This window comes from Gorilla gorilla, chromosome 4 (assembly GCF_029281585.2).
Source record: "Gorilla gorilla gorilla isolate KB3781 chromosome 4, NHGRI_mGorGor1-v2.1_pri, whole genome shotgun sequence".
Lineage (NCBI taxonomy): Eukaryota > Metazoa > Chordata > Mammalia > Primates > Hominidae > Gorilla > Gorilla gorilla.
This window is the reverse complement of record NC_073228.2, coordinates 164,428,007-164,449,093: the sequence shown is the minus strand read 5'-3', so window position 1 is coordinate 164,449,093 and position 21,087 is coordinate 164,428,007. Positions and strand designations below refer to the sequence as shown.

Genomic DNA, 21,087 nt, shown 5'->3' with positions numbered 1-21,087 from the left:
GCACTCAAAGATAAAGCAGAAGCATTTATGGTGAGAGTTCAGGAAATGTGAACCCTTACTATGAGTTTCTGATTCTCATCTCCTTTTCCTTCCTTTCTCCACGCTCACAGTGGGATGATCAAAAGATAGTGGAAAATGACCATTGTCAATGCTTAGAATCTCAGGGCTGGAGGAAAATATCTGGCTTCACTTATTACAAAAGTACCTTCATATTCCGCATAAGACAACTTGGTATTATTTCCAACATTGAGAGTAATGTTCTACTTTCCTTCTTTGGCCACAAGGTCACCATCAAACCCTCAAGCAAGGCTCTGGGGACGTCCCTGGAGAAGATTCAGCAGCTCTTCCAGAAGTTGAAGCTATCGAGCCTCAGCCAGTCATTCTCATCCACTGCACCCTCTGACACAGACCTCGGGGAGAGCTTAGGGGCCAACGTGGCCACCACAGACTCGGATGAGAGAGATGATGCATCTGTGTGCAGTGGAGGTGACTCCACCGATGACGGTGGCTACAGGAGCAGCATGTGGGACCAGGGCGACATCCTGGAGTCTGGGTCAGGCACTTCCTTGGAGGAGGCATTGGAGGCCCCAGCCACAGACCTGGCCAGGCCTGAGTTCTGTTACGAGGCTGAGAGCCCTGATGAGGCCGCCCTGGTGCACGCTGCCCATGCCTACAGCTTCACGCTAGTGTCCCGGACACCTGAGCAGGTGACTGTGCGCCTGCCCCAGGGCACCTGCCTCACCTTCAGCCTCCTCTGCACCCTGGGCTTTGACTCTGTCAGGAAGAGAATGTCTGTGGTTGTGAGGCACCCACTGACTGGCGAGATTGTCGTCTACACCAAGGGTGCTGACTCGGTCATCATGGACCTGCTGGAAGACCCAGCCTGCGGTAAGTCCTGCCTTACCAGGGTTCCAGGCACAGAGAGTTCTATAGTTTAAGAAGCAGTGTGGAATGGTAATAAGAAGCTCAAGTTGTAGTGTCACCTGGTGTGGCAGGTCCCAACTGGAATACAGACCTACAAGATGCTTTCCTCAAATATCCTTAAAACATGCTGCATTTTACATCTCCTGGACCTAGGGAATCACAGTGTCCATTAGCATATTTAAAGACTGTACAGTCTTGTAGCAGATAAACATCTTTAACTTCATCCCAGTTTTCCAAACTCATTTAAACATGGATTATCCACACAGTCTTTTGCACTAGAACATCCATTATCTTACCATGGAACACACTGTGGTCCTAACTCTTCATTTTGGAGAAAAGCACACTCAACTCAGAAAGAAAAGTGACTTACAAGAGGCAACATGGTTAACTAGTGTTAAATCCCAGACCCAGGTATCCTGAATTCCAGGTCAGAGCTTGTTTCATGCTGCCAGAATTCTGCACTGGGCTTGGTATACTCTGGGAAGCCTCAGGTGTTCCTCTTTATTATCCTTTTCCCCAGCCTCCCCCAGATGGATTTTCATAAACTTGCACTGAGCCAGAAAAATGTTCCAAAGTCCCTACATATCAGTGTCCAATTTTGGAACAGCATGAATTAGTGTGCAGCCGCTTCCTGATTGCTAACAAGGAGAAGACAGTTATGGGGCTATGATTCTCCCAGGATAGTAGATTCCAGCCAAGCTTCAGAATTGCCCAGGCAGCCCTGTGCCTCCTGCATTATCAGCCATGGATCAGGCCCAAGAGGTTTATGGGGATTGATTAGTGTGTAGAATGGGAAGGGAGCTAATTAGTTCTCTTTATCCCCAGACTCTGGCAGACAAGTGAATTCAGTACTTCTGAGTCAAGGGAGCCACGGCACTCTATCCCTCAGCAGCCAGTCATTCAAGCTGCCCTGGAGATGTCTCTTTATTTGCTCCTCACCTGATTGCAAAATGGATTAGAGATGCCTTCAATAGAAGACACACACACAATGTTACTATAAGAATTGAGAAGCAAAACTTTGAAAGGAGGGAGAAAATAACCTCAGGTTTAATAATATTTATGGTGTTTAAATGTTCAATTTGATGCTGAGGTTCCTGGCAGCCTAAGCAAGAAGGTAAACTCCAAGGCTTACAAGTAAAAGACAAACAGGTTTAATCTCAGGAGCTGGTGTCTTTAAAAATAAAATATTGTAAATAGTGCCGAATCAGGCGATGCACAAATGAAGACTATGCTTAAGGCACCAGCAACACCTGAAAAATGAGAAAATAATCTTTGAAACAAGTTTTATATTATATAAAAACAGCCTTGGAGTAGTATCATGGAAAAATCGGAGTTTTGTTGGACTTCATGATACTTTTCTGTTAAGAATTATATTTTTAATTTTGCATTATATACAAGGATGGGTGAGGTATACAAATTCTGTTCAATCTTAGGACCTTTAAAAATCTCAATCCAGCCCTGGTAAAAAATGATTCTGAAGCCTAGCTCAGTTTTACAAGCGACTGATAAATGATGTCTGTGGCAGTTTAGATAAAGGAAGTGGTGATGGCATCAATCCCACCCCACACCAGCCAACCTTGGTGAAAAATTCTTATTATAGAATTAGATAAAGGAACTGGAATTTCAAGAGAAAAAGACAAATTACCTCTGACAGAAACTTATGTACAACTTTACAAAGGGGACTTTGAGCAACACACACATTTTTCATACTACATTCATAGGAAATGCATAAAAGAATGTTTTCTCTAAACGTATTTCTTGCATTGAGAGAAGGCCTAGCTCAGCTAAACAAATGAGATGAGGAACTTAGCTAATGAGATCCAGGCTTGTAGATGTCTTGGGACCTAACTTGATATAAGACCTCAAGTAGAAGATAGAGAAGATGATAAATAGAGAACAGTTTCCAAAGTCAGTTGGCCATCCAGGGATAAACTAAAAACACCTTAGGTAACAATAAAGATTCAAACTTCTAGTCCCCTGATTCAGTTGGGCTTTAACTGGACCTGAGAATCTCAATTATTAAATTCCCAGGCGGTTCTCATGCAAACAGCTGTTTGGGAACAGTACCTTAGACCACCTACCTTCCTTACATAGCGCTTTACTCAGCCAGGCTTTTGATGAAAAGATGTAGAGAGCAGACAACTTAAGGACTCCCTGCATTATCTTCCAGGGCAACCTGACAGCCAGGAGAGCTCCTTCAGGTTTCTAAGGTGGGCTGTAAGGGATTCCTTCTCTAAAGTATTTGTAGTCTACTACAGGAGATTCCAGGGTATTGGGGATGGGGATCCCTGAGCATTTGTATGTGGCCTCATGGGGGAAAATGGCTATTTGACAGTACCTGACATTAATATGGAAAAGAAGCTGAGAAAAATCCGAGCCCGGACCCAAAAGCATCTAGACTTGTATGCAAGAGATGGCCTGCGCACACTATGCATTGCCAAGAAGGTAAGAACAATTCCTCCAAGCGTGCTTTGAATATCATTAAATAGCTGAATGGCCTTGACCCTGCTTCTTTTTCTTTATAAAAGACCCTTAGAGGTGGTTGTTTTAACATTTTCAAGATTAGCTGTTCTGACTTGCCACAAAACCCAAGACACTGACAATTTTGTGGAAGCCAAAATCTGAAGAGCTAGGTCCCATATCAGTGTGGCTTTGCCATGCCCTGCTTTTCATTATATGTGTAATGGGTAACACACAACTCATGACATTTTTTTCAGTTATAATTTTGCTTTCCAGTTATATTTTTTAGGTATGCATTATTTTCCTTTAACTTTGGGGACCTTTTATATGGTCACATAAAAATCTAGATTTCCGGTTTCTTTTAAAAATGTAGAGGATCTGGCCAACTGTGTTTTCATTCTAGAATGGCAGCAATCAGCTACAACCAGGAAGAAGTTGATTCCTGTGATGAGGGATATGTTCAGCTGTGTTCTGTGGTTGGCCACAGTCCCTACCACTCCCTACCTCTCCCTACCTCTCCCTATCACGTTGCACTCAGCCCAGCCATAGTTTTGTAGATTACCTAACTCATGCTTTGCAAGATCTTTGACTTTGCAACTTCTGCAAGGCAGGCAGGCAGTGAGGGCTGCGAATTGCAGAGTGTGGACACCGAATGAGTCACCCAAAAGCAAAGCTAATGGGGTGCTGATGGGCATACATTTCTAGATGGCTAGACATGGGTTCTCTTGCATAAATCCCCAGGACTTTTCATGTCTTTTACAGTTCTTAGGTCAGCATTAGAGATCAGGAGTGCCCACTTTAAAGCCAGAACCACCTGGGTACTAGTCCCAATCTCACTACTTCTAGATGTGTGACCTTGAGCAATTTCTTCACTTCTGAGTTTTATCTGTAAAATGGTGCTAATCAGCCCTCCCTCATGCAGTTGTCATGGAGATTAACTAAAATAACCACATGTGCAGCACCTGGGACAGCAACAAATGCTTACTGCTACTCCGAATCAGAATTACACCCTTACAACCATTTTCTATTGAAGTTATTTGTGCATATTTTGCCTCCCCTAATGGACTATGCATTCCTCAAAAGCAAAAGGCCTACTTGTTCCCTTTGGTTTTCTCTATAGTGCCATGCAGAGGGACTCAGGGAATATTTGATGCTTGAACAAAATAATTTTTCATTGCTATAAGACACCATACGCATGTAATGTCAACAGGAGGGTCTAAAATGGGACTCTGAGGGAAGAAGATGTGGCCACTAGCTGGATTATTCCAGCTACTGGGCACTCCATGTGTATGACACCATGCCTGGTGGAGTGCTGTACAGGCTGCTTTCTTTCCAGCCTCATTTCTGAACTTTCTCCATCTTTCATTCAAGGAACAGAAGGAACGCCAAGTTCATTGCCGTTCCACAGCCTTAACTCTTGCTCTTGCCCATGATTGACCGTCTGTCATTGGATCTCAGCTTGCAGGTCATTTTGTCGAGGAAACCTAAACTTCAAAAGAAGGCAGCCCACTATTCAGTTATTCTTCTATCCCATCACACTTTCTCATATCACTGATTTTCTACCTAGCATTCCCTGAAATAACTATTTTAAATTGTTTATTTGGATAATACCCCTCACCTTCCACCACCATATAAGCCCAGGCATGCAGGGACCTTGTCTGTCCAGATCATCTCCAGTGATCTGAGCACAACAGATTTTTAGTAATAATGGAACACAAGGATAAATCTTCATTAATTTACATATTTTAAAAAAAAATCTTTGAGAAGAAAGCCCCATCTAATTATGTAGGGAAGTTCAAACAGGCCAATAGGAGACCCAGGAGGTGGGAAGAGAGAGGAATTTATCTTGTTGGTCCACCCAAGATTGTTAAGGAGCCTTTTCCCATCCCATAGGTTGTAAGCGAAGAGGACTTCCAGAGATGGGCCAGTTTCCGGCGTGAGGCTGAGGCATCCCTCGACAACCGAGATGAGCTTCTCATGGAAACTGCACAGCATCTGGAGAATCAACTCACCTTACTTGGTAGCTAAAAATAAGTCATCATTATAGGAAAAAAGGAATGCAGCCAGTTGAGAAGGGAGCTCTTGGCCCCGATTCTGACACTACTAATATGTCTCCATTAGCAGCCTTCCCTGGGGTTCCCTTCCAGGTATTTGGCACAAATGGGCCATGCCAATACCCAACCCAGACACCACACACAGCTTCCTGAGGATGCTCTGGGAGCATTCCTGCATCCCCTGCTGGAAGAAGCCTCTGAGTTTGGCTGCTTTTCCAACAGCACACTCTTCCCTTCATTCAAATGTTTGCTAAGCACCTACTATGTGCCAAGTGACATGCTAGGCTTTGGGGCTGCAACAAGGGACAGGAGCCAAAAAGTCTGCCCTCCCAGATCTTGGAGTCTAGTGAGGATACTAGATGATCGAGCAAGCAATTTCAACAGACTGGTGAGAGCTGGGCTAGCAGATGGGCCTGGTGGGATGGAAGCACAAAAAGTAGGAGATGCCAGCCTAGCACAGGGGTGAGGGAGGGTCTAGGAAGGCAGTGAACTGAAAGCAAGAAGAGAAGCTGGTTAGGCAGAGGGGGAGGACCCAATTGAAGGCCTGGAGGTCCCGGGCTGGGGGGAAACAGAGTGGGGAGAAATGATGGAAGGCAGGAAAGGTCAGCAGGACCCAGATTATGAAGGGTCATGTCAATCAGCTGCTAAAAGTTTGGACAGGGCAGAGGGTGAAAGCAGGGACAGATCTGTGCTTTACAAAAACTGCTTGCTGCAGCATGGAAGTTAGATTGCTGTGCTGAGAGAGAGAAGAGAAGCACAGAGACTGATTAAGAGACAGGCTGTGCTTCTGTTGGAGGAAAGGCATTGCCAAGAAGCAAGGGGAGCTTTATTCAAAAGGATTAATGTCCTCACACCTTAGGAGCAAAATCTGGGTAAGCAGTGCCCAAACAGTGTGCACTGGCCATGTGGCAAAAAGCCTTCTTTATTCTCGGTGGACAATGTTGACCTGGGGATGAGGACCGAGTTCTGGACAGAGACACACTCCTCTGAGACTTGGCTTCTCTGGATGAGTCACATGCCTCCGGCTGCCCAGCCAAATAGGAGTTCCAAGGGGAAAGACCCAAGGTCACTGTAAAGTGGTGATGCTGGCAAGTGGGATGGCTGACAAGCCGAGGAGGGAGAATGGGGTTGGGGCATGCATTAGCTCCCCACATCCTTCAGCCTTTGGTTTCCTATGTCTCGGCTGCAGAGGCCTCTGCTTGCTACCTCATAAGGTCCCCTTCAAAGCTGAACACAAGAACTCACTTGAACAGGAACCAGAGGATGGCTGGGCCAGACAACTCTATCTGCCAGATGATGCCACCAGAAAGTCATCCCATTCAGGCACCTGATCCCTTTCTCCCTTCCCAGAGGTTTCTTTTGTTTCATGACAGCACTCTAGGCTCAGTCTGTGAGAGGTGTTCCTCCGGTTCTTCTGGGTGAAGAGAACACACTTGTCAGAACCTGTTGGCTTCCCCTAGCTGGGAAAGGCTTTCACAACCTTCCTGTTTCATTTTCTCTTTCACAGAAATAAATGTGTTTTTCCTCCTCTCTCCTTCACTCTGCCTCACTGTAATAGGTGAGCTTCTTCTCACCTTCCAGACTAACGCTTGTAGGGGAAGATGAGGCTCAAGCCATCACTTTTTATGGGGTTGTTTACCTGTGCATATGGCCCTCAGATGCAAAACAGGCACATTTCACAATAATGGGGTTCTTTGTCTCCCCTCAAGTTGGCTTGGAGAGGACTGGGCTGAGAAGAGAATTCCACTTTCCACCGAGAAATTGGCACACCACTAAAAAGTTGTAATGCCTTCATGCTGTCTCAAAATATGAAATAATCTTTTCAATATGCATCCAACGTAACCACTTTGCCAACCTATTGTCACTCTGGATTATTAAAAGAAACAAAATGCCGTGCTCCTGCCCAGAGTGAAATGGGTAGCCATTAGTCTGTGATCCGAAATGAATCTCAATTGAAAAGCAGATTTATTTTTGCTTAATCACTTAGCAACTATTCAATATTTGGATATCTATTCATCAGGGCTGGTGCAAAGCTTGAGATCCTTCAAAAATTGTGGAATCTGCCTGTTTAATTCACTCCAAGAATATTATCAAAAATGTGAGTCCCTATTAATTCTGCTTTGAGCAGTTGCAGGGCAAAGATTTCAGTCTTTCCACTTCTATTCCTATTGCTGCTAGGCCAGTCCAGGCTACTGTTGCCTCTCCTCTGCAGTCCTGCCTGGCCTCCTAAGTAGCTTTTAGTTCTGAAGCTCATCCTGCTTTTGCAATCTCAAACCTATTCTCTAGAATGATATTCTTAAAAGTCAAAACTGATTCTATCACTCCCCAGCACAACACCCTTGAATAGCTTTCGCTACTACCAAATAAATTGCAAATCCTTTGAGGCCCTGACAAGGCTCTGCCCAATCCAGCACCCCTAAGCTCCTTTTCTGGCCTCATCTCTCACCTTGCTCTGCCTCCATTTCTGCATCTTCCTCTACTGTAATCTCTGGGACTTCACACACACTGATCCCTCTACCTGGAATTTTCCTCCTCTGCCACCTCTTTGCATTATCTCCCAGGTCTCAGTTTAAGTAGCACTTCCTCAGCATAAGCCCACCCTGATTTTCCAGGTGAAGTTCAGGTCTCCTGGTGTATATTCGCTTGGTATCCTGACTTTCTTTCATTATATAGCTCAGTTATAAATTCTTATTCAATGACCATTGAACTCAGAGGTAGAGACCAGCTCCATCTAGTTCACTGTTATATCCTGGGTGCACAGCCTAGCACAGTGATGCTATCCAATAAACATTGCCTGGCTTCACACGGCTTTGGGGGAATTAAGCAACTACTCTTTAACGATAAATGTGAACTCTGTTGTTTTTCATCACTCCAGGAGCCACTGGGATCGAAGACCGGCTGCAGGAAGGAGTTCCAGATACGATTGCCACTCTGCGGGAGGCTGGGATCCAGCTCTGGGTCCTGACTGGAGATAAGCAGGAGACAGCGGTCAACATTGCCCATTCCTGCAGACTGTTAAATCAGACCGACACTGTTTATACCATCAATACAGAGAATCAGGTGAGGTGATTCTCTGTATTGATATCTGCAGATATCAACGTGTAGAGCAACCCCTCGACCAGGAGGACACAGGCTTCTAGGTGGGATTTGGGTACACCAGGGAAACACCCAACCCCCAACAGATCACTGAATCTTGGAGTCTAGAGGACCCTGGAAGTCATCCAGACCAATATCCTTTATCTCATCCCCACACATGGCTAGCTGGTCTCTTTTACATTACTTCTGGCACTGCTTGTTAGAAAGTTTTACCTCTCCCAAATTCTACTATTGGTCTAGTCTCCCCATTTCCCCACAGATAAGGAAACTGAAGACTACTGGGGCTAAGTCACTTGCTCAGGTTTACCCTGCTTATTTCTGATAGGTAGAACTAAGTCTAGAACTGAGCTAGTGCTATTTACATTCTACCACACTGTTTGCTTATGGAAACTCAACTGTCGGTTTTTTGCTATTTAAGACTAACTTATCCATTGAAAAAGTCTCAATTAAATTGAAATTATTCAGAGCTTAAATTTTCAGCATCAATTTATATGTCAAGCTGGTCTGCCACAGAGTAAAAACCTGAAAGGAATAATGCATGAAGCCAATATGTTTTTATGGGATAAGAAAGAGAAAGAATGAAGCAAAGTTCTAAAAATGGCACTTTTCAACTGGAATAGATTACGGGTGGCAGGGAGTGAGGTTTGGAGAGAAGATTGGGAAAGCTGAAGAGGCATATTCAAAGCTATAACACCATTTTGATTTTAGGGGGAAGTATCTGTTTTCACAATTCAAATTGCAGAAGGTAAAGTTCCACCACATCTTCTTGGCTGATGAAGATGGGAAGTGGGCACTGAGATGTGTGCTCCTATCAGAAGGAAGCAGGGGTTGGATTCCATGGAGGATATTAACCAGAAGAGCACTCTACTGCAGGGGTGTGGGCGTAGGGCCTGTAGGGCACCTACACCTAGGACATACCATGGAGAAAAGGAAAGAAGACGGAAAAAGGAAAGGAGGGAGAGAGGACACCAGGCTAAGTTTTGCCTGAGGCTGATGTAGACTACAGTAGAATGTTGGGGAGGTTTATATTTCATTTTTATTCCATGAAGCAACAATATACACCTCTTTTTTTAAAAATAAAACTAGTGCAGATTATGAAAAATGCCAGAGGACCTTTAGATGAATTGGAAAAATCATTTACTTTCCTATCAGGTGCACAGATTATTAGATTAAACCTTAATGAATTTTCAAAATGAAAATAAGCTCAGGGAAAACTTGGGCTTTAATATTATGCTTAGGAAGGAAAGTAATTTTCAGCTTGCTTGAATGCTTGATCCCCGTGCCTGCCTGTCCTGCTTGTAATGGAAATTCGGTTTGCAATGATTCTTTCACTCCAGGTAATTCTAGAAGGAGAACATCTGCAAACCAGTGAGGCAGCCAGCCAGAGGGAGACCGAGTGGGCTTCCATGTATTCTGCTAAATGCCACACACTCCTGCTCTTTGGTTAAACAGCCAAAGCTCCTAAGGAACAGTCAGCCATACTCCACCTTTAATTCAGTCAATGATGAATCTTTCTGCAGGGGTGTGGATGAATCTTTCTCTCCAGTATCCTCCAGGATAGTGCCTGAATCCTCAGCCATGCCTACACCCTTGGGCTCACTAAACCTGTAAGATTAGTCTTTTCATCTCTTTACCTGGGATGAAAAATAATATGTTAAGCCAGAAACTGGGGAAATACATTCTAAGTCTTAGACTTATTTAAACCCTAGTTTAATGTAGTTACATATTCCGTGGATATTTCCTCCAAGGTTTTTAATTTGCCTAATTCACTATAAATTGATTTAGGATTATTATCTCTTTGCTAGGTGTATTAAAGCAATAATCAAGTTATGGGATCTACCTAGACCTCAGAATTCTCATCCCAAAGATGAGAGAATTACTAACTAATCATTGAAGTGTTCATCAGTCGAGGAATTTTAAAAGGAACTAAAGTATTAGATAGGAACTAATATTAAAGCCACTATTATTGCTATTGCAATATTGTTAATAATTAACAACCTATATTGAAGTTTTGATATGGCTCAAACACCATTCTTCTTGAACTTCATCTGTAAAACAGATAAAAAATATTAACTTCACAGATTACTGGTAGGATTACATAAGATCATAGAAGAAAACTACTTACTTAGTACATTACCTATGTTAATTATCTATTGCTACATAACAAATTACTCCAAACCTTAGGAGCTGAAACAACAGACATTTATTATCTTATGGTTTCTGTGGATTACGAGTTCAGGAGCATCTTAGCTGGGCACCCCTAGCTCAAGGTCTCTCTTGAGATTGCACTCAAGCTGTTGGTCAGGGCTGTGGGCTCATCTGACGGCTCAACAGGTGGGTGGTTTTGGCATGGGAAGGAGTTCTGCTTCCAAATTCACCTACGTGACTGTTAGCAGGCCTCAGTTTCTCACTCTGTGGGCCTCTCCACAGGACTGCTATACAACATGGCAGCTGGTTTTCCTCAGGGCTAATCATCCAAGAGAAAGTGAGAAAGAGCACCAAATTGGAAGCCACTGTCTTTTTATAACCTAATATGGGAGGTGACATCCCATCACTTTTTGCAGAATTCCCTTCATTAGAAAGGAGCCTCTAGGTCTAGACCACAGTCAATAAAAGGAGATTACACAAGGGCATGAATACCAGGAAGTGGAGATCACTGGGAACCACCATATTAGAGGTTCCTACCACAGTATAGGAGGTATACTAAATGTTCAGTGAATGGTGATTATTGTATACTTTAAAAGCTGGAAATAAGTAAATTCAGAGATGATTTAATTTTAAAGCTTATGTCTCCAATGACTTGCTTTCGTCATATATTGGAGGAATTTATATAATTGGTGCCAGTCCCAGCTTCCAAAGGACTACTTTGATCTCTTTCCAGGTAAGTGCCTCTGGTATAAGCATACACTCCTAGAACTGCTTCCTGTGGCCTGTCTGGGCTCTATGCATATTCTAGTGCCTGCAACACTCAATTTAGCATCTTAAAAGGTAGACACAGGAATAATAAACTATGTCTTTATTCTTTCCAAAATAAGTTATGCCAGGGCAGGGTGCGGTGACTCACGCCTGTAATCCCAGCACTTTGGAGGCCAAGGCACTTGGATCACTTGAGGTCAGGAGTTCAAGACCAGCCTGGCCAAAATGGTGAAACCCTGTCTTTACTAAAAATATAAAAATTAGCCAGGTGTGGTGGCGCATGCTGGTAATCCCAGTTACTTGGGAGGCTGAGGCATGAAAATCACTTGAACCCAGGAGGCAGAGGTTGCAGTGAGCTGAGATTATCCCACTGCACTCCAGCCTGGGTGACAGAGTGAGACTCTGCCTCAAAAAAAAAAAAAAAAAAAAAAAAAAAAGTTATGGCAGACATTTTCCCCCAGACAGAAATCTCTAAATCTCTAGATCAATGTTCCCCAACCCTGGCCCTTCAGAACTGCTTTCACAATTTTTTCCAAAATCTGTATATGACTTGTACTGTTTTTTTACTTAATAATTTGACTCACTTTGAATATTATTTTTAGAAGAAACTTTTAGCACTTCAATAAATGTAAAATCATCCTCCCTTGCCATGGATGAAGAAACACTGTAAAATGAAGACCTATGTGAAGAAAACAATGCTACTAAAATTGATAAAATTAGTTCAAGATGGATTAAAGACTTAAATGTTAGACCTAAAACCATAAAAACCCTAGAAGAAAACCTAGACAATGCTATTCAGGACAAAGGCGTGGGCAAAGACTTCATGACTAAAACACCAAAGGCAATGGCAACAAAAGCCAAAATTAACAAATAGGATCTAATTAAATTAAAGAGCTCCTGAACAGCAAAAGAAACTACCATCAGAGTGAACAGGCAACCTACAGAATGGGAGAAAATTTTTGCAATCTACCCATTTGACAAAGGGCTAATATCCAGAACCTACAAAGAACTTAAAGAAATTTACAGGAAAAATATCAAACAACCCCATCAAAAAGTGGGCAAAGGATATGAACAGACACTTCTCACAAGAAGACATTTATGCAGCCAACAGACACATGAAAAAATGCTCATCATCACTGGCCATCAGAGAAATGCAAATCAAAACCACAATGAGATACCATCTTACACCAGCTGGAATGGAGATCATTAAAAAGTCAGGAAACAACAGGTGCTAGAGAGGATCTGGAGAATTTGGAATGCTTTTACACTATCGGTGGGAGTGTAAACTAGTTCAACCATTGTGGAAGACAGTGTGGCGATTCCTCAAGGATCTAGAACTAGAAATACCATTTGACCCAGCCATGCCATTACTGGGTATATGCCCAAAGGATTATAAATCATGCGACTATAAAGACACATGCATATGTATGTTTATTGCAGCACTATTCACAATAACAGAGACCTGGAACCAACCCAAATGTCCATCAATGATAGACTGGATTAAGAAAATGTAGCACATATACACCATGGAATACTATGCAGCCATAAAAACGGATGAGTTCACGTCCTTTGTAGCGACATGGATGAAGCTGGAAACCATCATTCTCAGCAAACTATCACAAGGACAGAAAACCAAACACCACATGTTCTCACTCATAGGTGGGAATTGAACAATGAAAACACTTGGACACAGGGTGGGGGAACATCAGACACCGGGGCCTGTCGTGGGGTGGGGGGATGGAGGAGGGATAGCATTAGGAGAAATACCTAATGTAAATGACGAGTTAATGGGTGTAGCCAACCAACATGGCACACGTATACATATGTAACAAACCTGCACGTTGTGCACATGTACCCTAGAACTTGAAGTATAATAAAAATAAATTGATAATGCTGTTTTCTGCCATGACTTTATTAAAAAGTGATGTTCAGAGAAGTTGATATCAAGAATAAATTTGAATCAAAATATGACTATTTTTTATATAATCAAAAATAATGGAAGAAAAAATTGAAAAAGGAAATACTTTCTCACTATATTTCAAGGCAAACACCAGAAAAAAAATTAATAAGTTTATTTCCATCAATAAGACTTTTATAACCGTAGTCCGTTCAAACCAATGTGATCGATGCTTCATGCCACAGTTCTTAGCACCCTTCATGGAATACAACAATTGATAAACACAGGTACAATGTATTTTTTTTCAGTTAGGAAGCCACAGTTCAAGTAGTAATGATCCTTACTCCACTACTAAGTTTGGATGATCTTGGGTGAGTTGTTAAAGATCTCATTTCAGTCTCCTCATCTCTAAGATCGGGAATACACACCCTATCTACCACACAGGAATGTTCTGAGGAACAAAGGGGAACTTAAATGACCTGTGAGAAATAGAAAGCACCATACCAGCATGACATATTGTCATTATCTACCATTATATTAGTATTATTTATTATCTTATGCCATCCTTGTATCTATCTCCATCTTGCTGAGCTATTTTCACTCCCATTCACAAGCAGTGTCTTCTATTTTGGCTGTTAATTTGGTTCCAAATTAATATTCCTTTGATGTTATGTCAAATATTACAGAGAAATATAAAAATTGGAGAATAGCTTGTAAATAATCTCTATGGTAGTAGAGTTTTATGACTCTCTTACTAAAGAATAAACTGAAATTGTTAACATGCATTTCCAAGGTTGCTTACAAATACTGTATTATTATGCTTCTTTATAGGAGACCTGTGAATCCATCCTCAATTGTGCATTGGAAGAGCTAAAGCAATTTCGTGAACTACAGAAGCCAGACCGCAAGCTCTTTGGGTTCCGCTTACCTTCCAAGACACCATCCATCACCTCAGAAGCTGTGGTTCCAGAAGCTGGATTGGTCATCGATGGGAAGACATTGAATGCCATCTTCCAGGGAAAGCTAGAGAAGAAGTTTCTGGAATTGACCCAGTATTGTCGGTCCGTCCTGTGCTGCCGCTCCACGCCACTCCAGAAGAGTATGATAGTCAAGCTGGTGCGAGACAAGTTGCGCGTCATGACCCTTTCCATAGGTACCCATCATACTGAGATGCGGGTGGCACTTTGGCAGGGATGATTTGATGAAAGGCTGGACCGGAGGTGGGAGGTCAGGTCTCAAAGTCAGAATGCTTAGGCTGTGAGTCATTGTCTTAGAGGGAGAGAGTTCAAAATGACAATCAAGATGCAGCAGCTAGGGGATGAAGTGGGACAGTGCATCAAAGTTCTTGGGACTAGCAAGTCAGCTAAAGATAAATCAGGGTTTAGATGGAGGTCAAAACCAACAGGGGCCTTGAATTCAGTGAATCCAGGTAGCTCAAGAAATGTTGCCAGTAATTATATTCAGATCATCTTAATTCTGGGATACAGATCATTTTCCCTTTAATACTTTATGCATGCCACAACTTCAGGTGTTTAGGGATTTGATATTCTGAGTGTTGATGGCTTGTGGGGAGATTTTAAAGATTGGTACTGTCTCATGTTTAATTTGTGTGTTTATTTCTAAATACGAGGCCAGCACAAAGCAATCACCAATAGATGCTAGCATTGGTTGATAAAGAATTTTTCAGAGGGGGCTAAACTTTAATTATGTTGGGACAGAGAAATGAAAACTGCACTTACTTAACACCTTTCAGGAACAACCAAACCTGGTTTAAAAGAATCTTCGTGATCTTCTGTTACCCTCAGCCATGTGTCTTATTGTGGCCACCTTTCTTTCTCCAACATTTGCCTTTCCATGTTCCAACAAATGAAACTGTTTACCATTCTCCATGGGCCTTGTCCTCTCTCACTTCTGGGCCTTTGCACAAGTTATTTCCTCTGTAAAACACTTCTTCCAATCCCACCTAACTTTGCTTTCCCCTGGGGGCTCCCACAGCACCCAGTACTCATAGCTCAAAGCACTGTCATACCTTCTGTGATGGCCTCCTCAGTAGACCATGAGTTCCTCGAGTAGAAAGATGTCAGCCTTATTCACTTTTGGATCCCCTGCCCAGCACATACCAAGCATGTAGTAAATATTGCCTTCTCTTAGGGATATTCTTACAGATGGTGCCAGCCTCTCCTCCTCCTACACAGGCATGGGATAAGATTTTCTTTCCTAACATTTCAAATAGAAACCCTATTAAACATGATGGTTTTGTTCCTGGTTTTCAGGTAAGAACAGTAGAGAATAACAAGAGTGGGGCTGAAAGAAAGCAGAGAACAAATTTAGCAATGACATCCTACTTTTATGCCTGGAATTGTCCTCTTCAGAAATTCAGACACACACAAGGCAATAGCCCAAGAATGATTTTGTCTGAGGTCAGATATTGGCTTCACTCCCATAGCAACAGAAACAAAACCAGTGTGGCGAAAAATAGCATGGTTTCACACCTCTACTTCTCCTGGCTCACTAACAGAAGAGATTAAAGGTTGGATTTGTTTTGCATGGGGAAGATCAAAATTATGCATTGCTATGCAATCAAGAAAAAAATATTTTAGAATAAAGGCTACTCATGGCAAAACAATTTAAGACCAATAAATGTGTCATCAGATAACTAGAAGGATCATTCTCTCCCTCCCATTTTATATTCTATATCATAATAATATAAATTTAATTGTGGCTTATTCTGAGAAACTGCTAGAAAACATGTAGGGCCGGGAAAAGAATGAAGGCAGCATAGTCTACAACAACAAGGGTTGGCAAACTATGGCCTGCAGGCTGAATCCAACCCATGGCACGTTTTTGTATGGATACTAAGAATTATTTTTCCATTTTTCAATGTAAAATTTATAAAGGATTAATAGCCTTTCAGCAAGAATAACTGTTCAATTTTGCTTCTTGGCTCACAAAGCCTAAAATATTTACCACGTGACCCTTTACAGAAAAAGCACTGGGGAGAGTTCGGCTTCTGGGGAAGGCCTCACTGTATAGAGCTATCTGTGGCTACTTAAATTTAAATTGAATTTCACCAGCAAAATTTCCATAGACACATGTGGCTACTGGTTTCTATATTGGACAGTGCAGATATAGAACATTTCCCTCATCATGGAAAGATCTTGAACAGTCTTGGTATAGAAGGAGACCGTGTGTGTGTGTTTGTGTGTGTGTGTGTCTATGCCTTACCTCCAGTTTCCTGAAACAACGCAGTTCATTGAATGGAAACTCAGTGTGACTAAATATATTTCAAAAACATGAATCAATCTCATTTCTCTACACTGAGAAACAAAATATCATCCCTCTCCTTGGAAACCATTGACAATTTCTGATGATTTCACTCTCCAAACTGTCCAGTTGTCTTGATATGGTATTTCAAGTTTGACCGAGGGAAGTGTGTTGGCCCTGGAATCTGAAAGATCTGAGTTCCATTTCTCCTGGGTCCTTTCTCTAGTGGAATTACCCTTGCCAAGTCTCTAAGTTGCTCAAATTCTCCATTTGCTCATCAGTAAAGTTCATTGTAACATTTGTGAAGGCATTTTTTTGAAAACTGCCTAAGTCTCTTGATTACCATTATATCCCCAATACCTAACACTGTGCCTAGAAAAAAAGACACTTGGTAAGTCCTATATTTGTTGAATGGTAAAGAAAATGGTAGGACTTATTGTCCAAAGAAGAAATGACATCTCTCAAGCTAAGCACTATAGCAATGACTTTCTATAGCACTAGAGTAATGTTAAAAGGATTCAATTGTACATAACTGGGGACACTTTAGAGCTACCTCATTGTCACTGAGCAGTTGGACCAAAAATAAAGACACCTCATGACCTCTCTTTCAGGTGATGGAGCAAATGATGTAAGCATGATTCAAGCTGCTGATATTGGAATTGGAATATCTGGACAGGAAGGCATGCAGGTATTGTTCTCTGCAACTATTCTTCTTTCTTTGGTCCTTAGTTGAGATATAAGGAAATATCCAGAGTGTTGGAGAAACTTCTCCCTGAGAACTTCCACCCACATCCAAAGTTGCAATGCCCTCCATAAGCAATGACAGACATAAGGACATTTGAAATCATTTTGCAAATGTACACTTTCGTAGTGTCAAAATTCAGCTTGGAAGAAGCAAACTAACTTGACTGCTAAATTTTCCCATTTAAACAGACATTTTGTGGGTTTTGAGCCATTAACAATTGTATTTCCACCACCAGTGTAAACATTTGGCACTGCTTAAATTTGTTGATGAGGATAGAGAGCATTGACTGGGAAGCTGCAGAATAGTTCTGAAATGTTAACCTTTGCGTATCTCCTATATGCCAGCAATCTGTTAGACCAGGGGTATCCAATCTTTTGGCTTCCCTGGGCCACACTGGAAGAAGAATTGTATTGGGCTACACATAAAACACACTAACTATAGCTGATGAGCTTTAAAAAAATTGCAAAAAAAAGTCTCATAATTTTGGGCCACATTCAAAGCCATCCTGGGCCACATGCGACATGCAGGTTGGACAAGCTTGTGTTAGACACTTCACATTTAGGATCTCATTGAATTTTAATAATCATCACACCCTGTAAGGGATTGCTATTCCATTTTTTAGATGGGGAAACTGAGGCACAGGGAATTAGACCAAAGTTTATGCCAGGACTTATAAACAGGCATGTTCAGTGTTCATGTTTTTAAAAGAGTACTATAAACTGTGTCTTGTTCTGAGTAATCCCAGGGGCAGAAGACATATTTCAGCTCCGGGTAAAGGAAGAGCTGTCACTTAGCTCCATCTGTGAATGGAGCCAATGGCCTGACTCAGGGGGTGGTGAAAGGTGTTCAGAGGATTGAAAATTGCTTGAATGGAAGCCCCTTCTCTCTGGTTAACCATCACATCCCTAGCACGGTGCCTGACACTTACTGGGCCACAGTCAATGCTTGCTGGATAAACGGATGAAGAGCCAGCCTAGACCACTGATCCCTTCTGATCTGCCCTCCTTGGATTCTAGAGAGGTTTGGATTTCCCAGAAGGGAGGGTGGGGTGTCAGAATCCAAAAAGCTACCCAAGAGTGACCACAAGGGGTCTTTAGGACTCTGCTGGCTGCAGGCCTAGACCAAAGCAACGCCCTTGAGAGAGTCCCTCTGGGGCACTGGCAGCCATGGATGGAAGCTGATGTGTCTGCTCTCACCTCTCAGGCTGTCATGTCCAGCGACTTTGCCATCACCCGCTTTAAGCATCTCAAGAAGTTGCTGCTCGTGCATGGCCACTGGTGTTACTCGCGCCTGGCCAGGATGGTGGCGTACTACCTCTACAAGAACGTGGTAAGTAGCCTATGGCGTCCTCTCACCCAGGGCTTGGCAGGCCTTGCCACGGGGCCAGATCTCCCCCTAGCAGTGGGCAAAGCACCTCAGCATAAAGGAAGCAGTCAGGCTGGCATAGTGTTAGATCTTGAAACTGTTCCTTAATAGCTCTGTGACCTTGAGCTAGACTCTTCACTTTCTATTTTTGTGAAGTTATTGTGAGAATTGGCAATGCTGTATGAAAAAGCACCTGGCACACAGAGGGCAGCATGAATAGCTGCAAGTGTAGACTCTGGAGTCAGACACGTTGGGTATAAATCCAGATTCCCATATGTGATAATGTCCCCAAATCTCAGTTTCGCCGTCTGTAAAATGGGTGGTAATAGTACCTTTCTCATATTTGCTATGAGGACTAAGTGAGAATTTGTATATAAAGTGATTAGCATATCGTAATCGTTTATAAAGTTAGCCATTTTTTTATTATTGTTGCTGTCATTACTCTTGGAGTTAAGTCTCATAAATGAGATTTTCTTATTGTAACAAAGAAGGATTTGAAGAGCTAGTCTGAACTGTATCTTAGATTTTCTCTCTATATAGAGCCAGCTCAGTGCAAGAGCTATACCCCATGCCTTGGGAGAGTGAAGGTGAAAAGTACCTCACAGAATATAAGCCTGGAGCCCATGGCTTCAACTTGGGACTTGCATATCACTTCAGTGCCCCTGGGCTTTCTTTCAGGGATTTGCTGGAGGGCAGGATACTAAATAAAATATCTACTTGGCAAAGATGTTTGAGGTGCAGAGATTGTCTGGGTAGTCTTACCTGACTCCAGCATGCTGTATGACCTTGAAGAAACTGAAGCTCACAGAGATTAATTTATCTTTTCATCAATAATATGGGGAAACTATAATTCTGTGTCAAGAGGCCTTAGTGTCAGAGCTCTGAAAAACATATAGCCCTATAAAAATACAAACAGTAAGTTGTGTCTTCTAAAACTATGTTGGTTTCTGTCTTATTGATGAGGGCCCAAAGCAAACACATACCAACTGAGGTATTAAAACGGTCAGAAGACTCTTCTTTGAAAAGCCCTTTATTAACAATGGGAATAGGAAGAAGTCAGAACAGTGCTATACTAATGGAGGGAACAAAAGACAGAGTTTTTCATTATCTACTTCAAAGGCTTTTAATAAACCCCAAGATTTCCAAACAATTTGACTCCTCTTTACATAAGTAAAAGGGGAGGATTAAGACCAAGGTGATGGAAGAGAAACATTAGCCAGGTAGTAGCTACAAAATTGCAATTTTTCCTCTTGCTCCAGTCTTTCTTTCAGACTCTGACACAGTCACCTTTGCTCAGGAATGACTTTCTGTGCAAAGTTCAATGTATATGTAGATAAACAGCATGACAAAAAGTAATGTAAATTCAATCAACTTGATGGTAATATTATCTCAGCAAGTCTACGCAAACAAGTCACTCCATCTGACTTGAAACTCACTTTGAGAGTGAAAGACTGTTTATTTAGAATTCAAAATGCTCTTGTTTAATTTTTTTTGGCAGCTCAAGGAATAATTCTTTTGAATAAGCACAGCCTCTTCTCTGCATTAAATTTGTGAAATAGGAAAGAAAACGTTTCCAAGCAGCCACGCTTTCAAAGCTTAAATGATATTTATTTCCAGCCCAATGCCATGCTCAAAATTGTGATACTAATGCCGCATTATCTCCCTGTTGCAATTAGAAGGTGGAGAACTATGACTTCCACATCCGAAACCAATTTCAGAGGGGATTAAAACCTGGCCTGCTCTGAAATTTGAACAATGAATTAATTACTGCACTGTAGCTTCTTGAGAGAAAGAGCAGGCATCCAATCTCAGCAATGCTGCCATGGGGTTCAATGCACTCCCTGCAAGGTACAAAGATTCCAGTTAGGCAGAAGTGAAAAACAAGCAAGATCTTACCAGGGCCTCAGGAGGAAAGAAGCACTCTGTAACGTTGAAACTCCAGGATGGGTGTTAGCATAGAGCTAAGATTAACTACATTGATTCAAATAACAATTGAATGTCTGCTGTGTGTCGGGAACAGGGCTGAGCAATGGGTATAGAGCAGGAATCAAGCCAATCATGGCCCGCGTGAGGCTGTCTACATCAGGTCTCAGGAAGCTTTTTCTTCAAAGAGCTAGATAATAATAAATATTTTCAGCTTTGCAGGCTGTATGTGTCTAGAAAAGTCTAATCGTATAAGCCAAAGATAGGACTGAGAAAGTTTAGAGGTAGTTAAAAAGAGAAAGAACTTTGAAAATTCAGATGCTGATTGTACCACTCTCTAGCTCTGAATTTGGGCAGGGGGCAACAGTATGTCAGAACCTTGGATTCTTCATCTGTAGAGTGGGCCTAATAATGTTAATATTATTGTTAATATCAACGTGTGA

General features: G+C 42.1%; 1 protein-coding gene across 1 annotated transcript in view; it reads left to right on the top strand.

The window, feature by feature from the left end:
• The window catches only part of ATP10B (ATPase phospholipid transporting 10B (putative)), a 218,112-nt gene that overhangs the window by 160,014 nt on the left and 37,011 nt on the right, over positions 1–21,087 (top strand). The window contains exons 14-20 of the mRNA XM_055386545.2: positions 285–888; positions 3,260–3,369; positions 5,278–5,404; positions 8,314–8,498; positions 14,179–14,500; positions 17,223–17,299; positions 18,560–18,685. Coding sequence (XP_055242520.1) covers positions 285–888; positions 3,260–3,369; positions 5,278–5,404; positions 8,314–8,498; positions 14,179–14,500; positions 17,223–17,299; positions 18,560–18,685 — 1,551 coding nt within the window. The remainder of the gene's footprint in view (positions 1–284; positions 889–3,259; positions 3,370–5,277; positions 5,405–8,313; positions 8,499–14,178; positions 14,501–17,222; positions 17,300–18,559; positions 18,686–21,087) is intronic.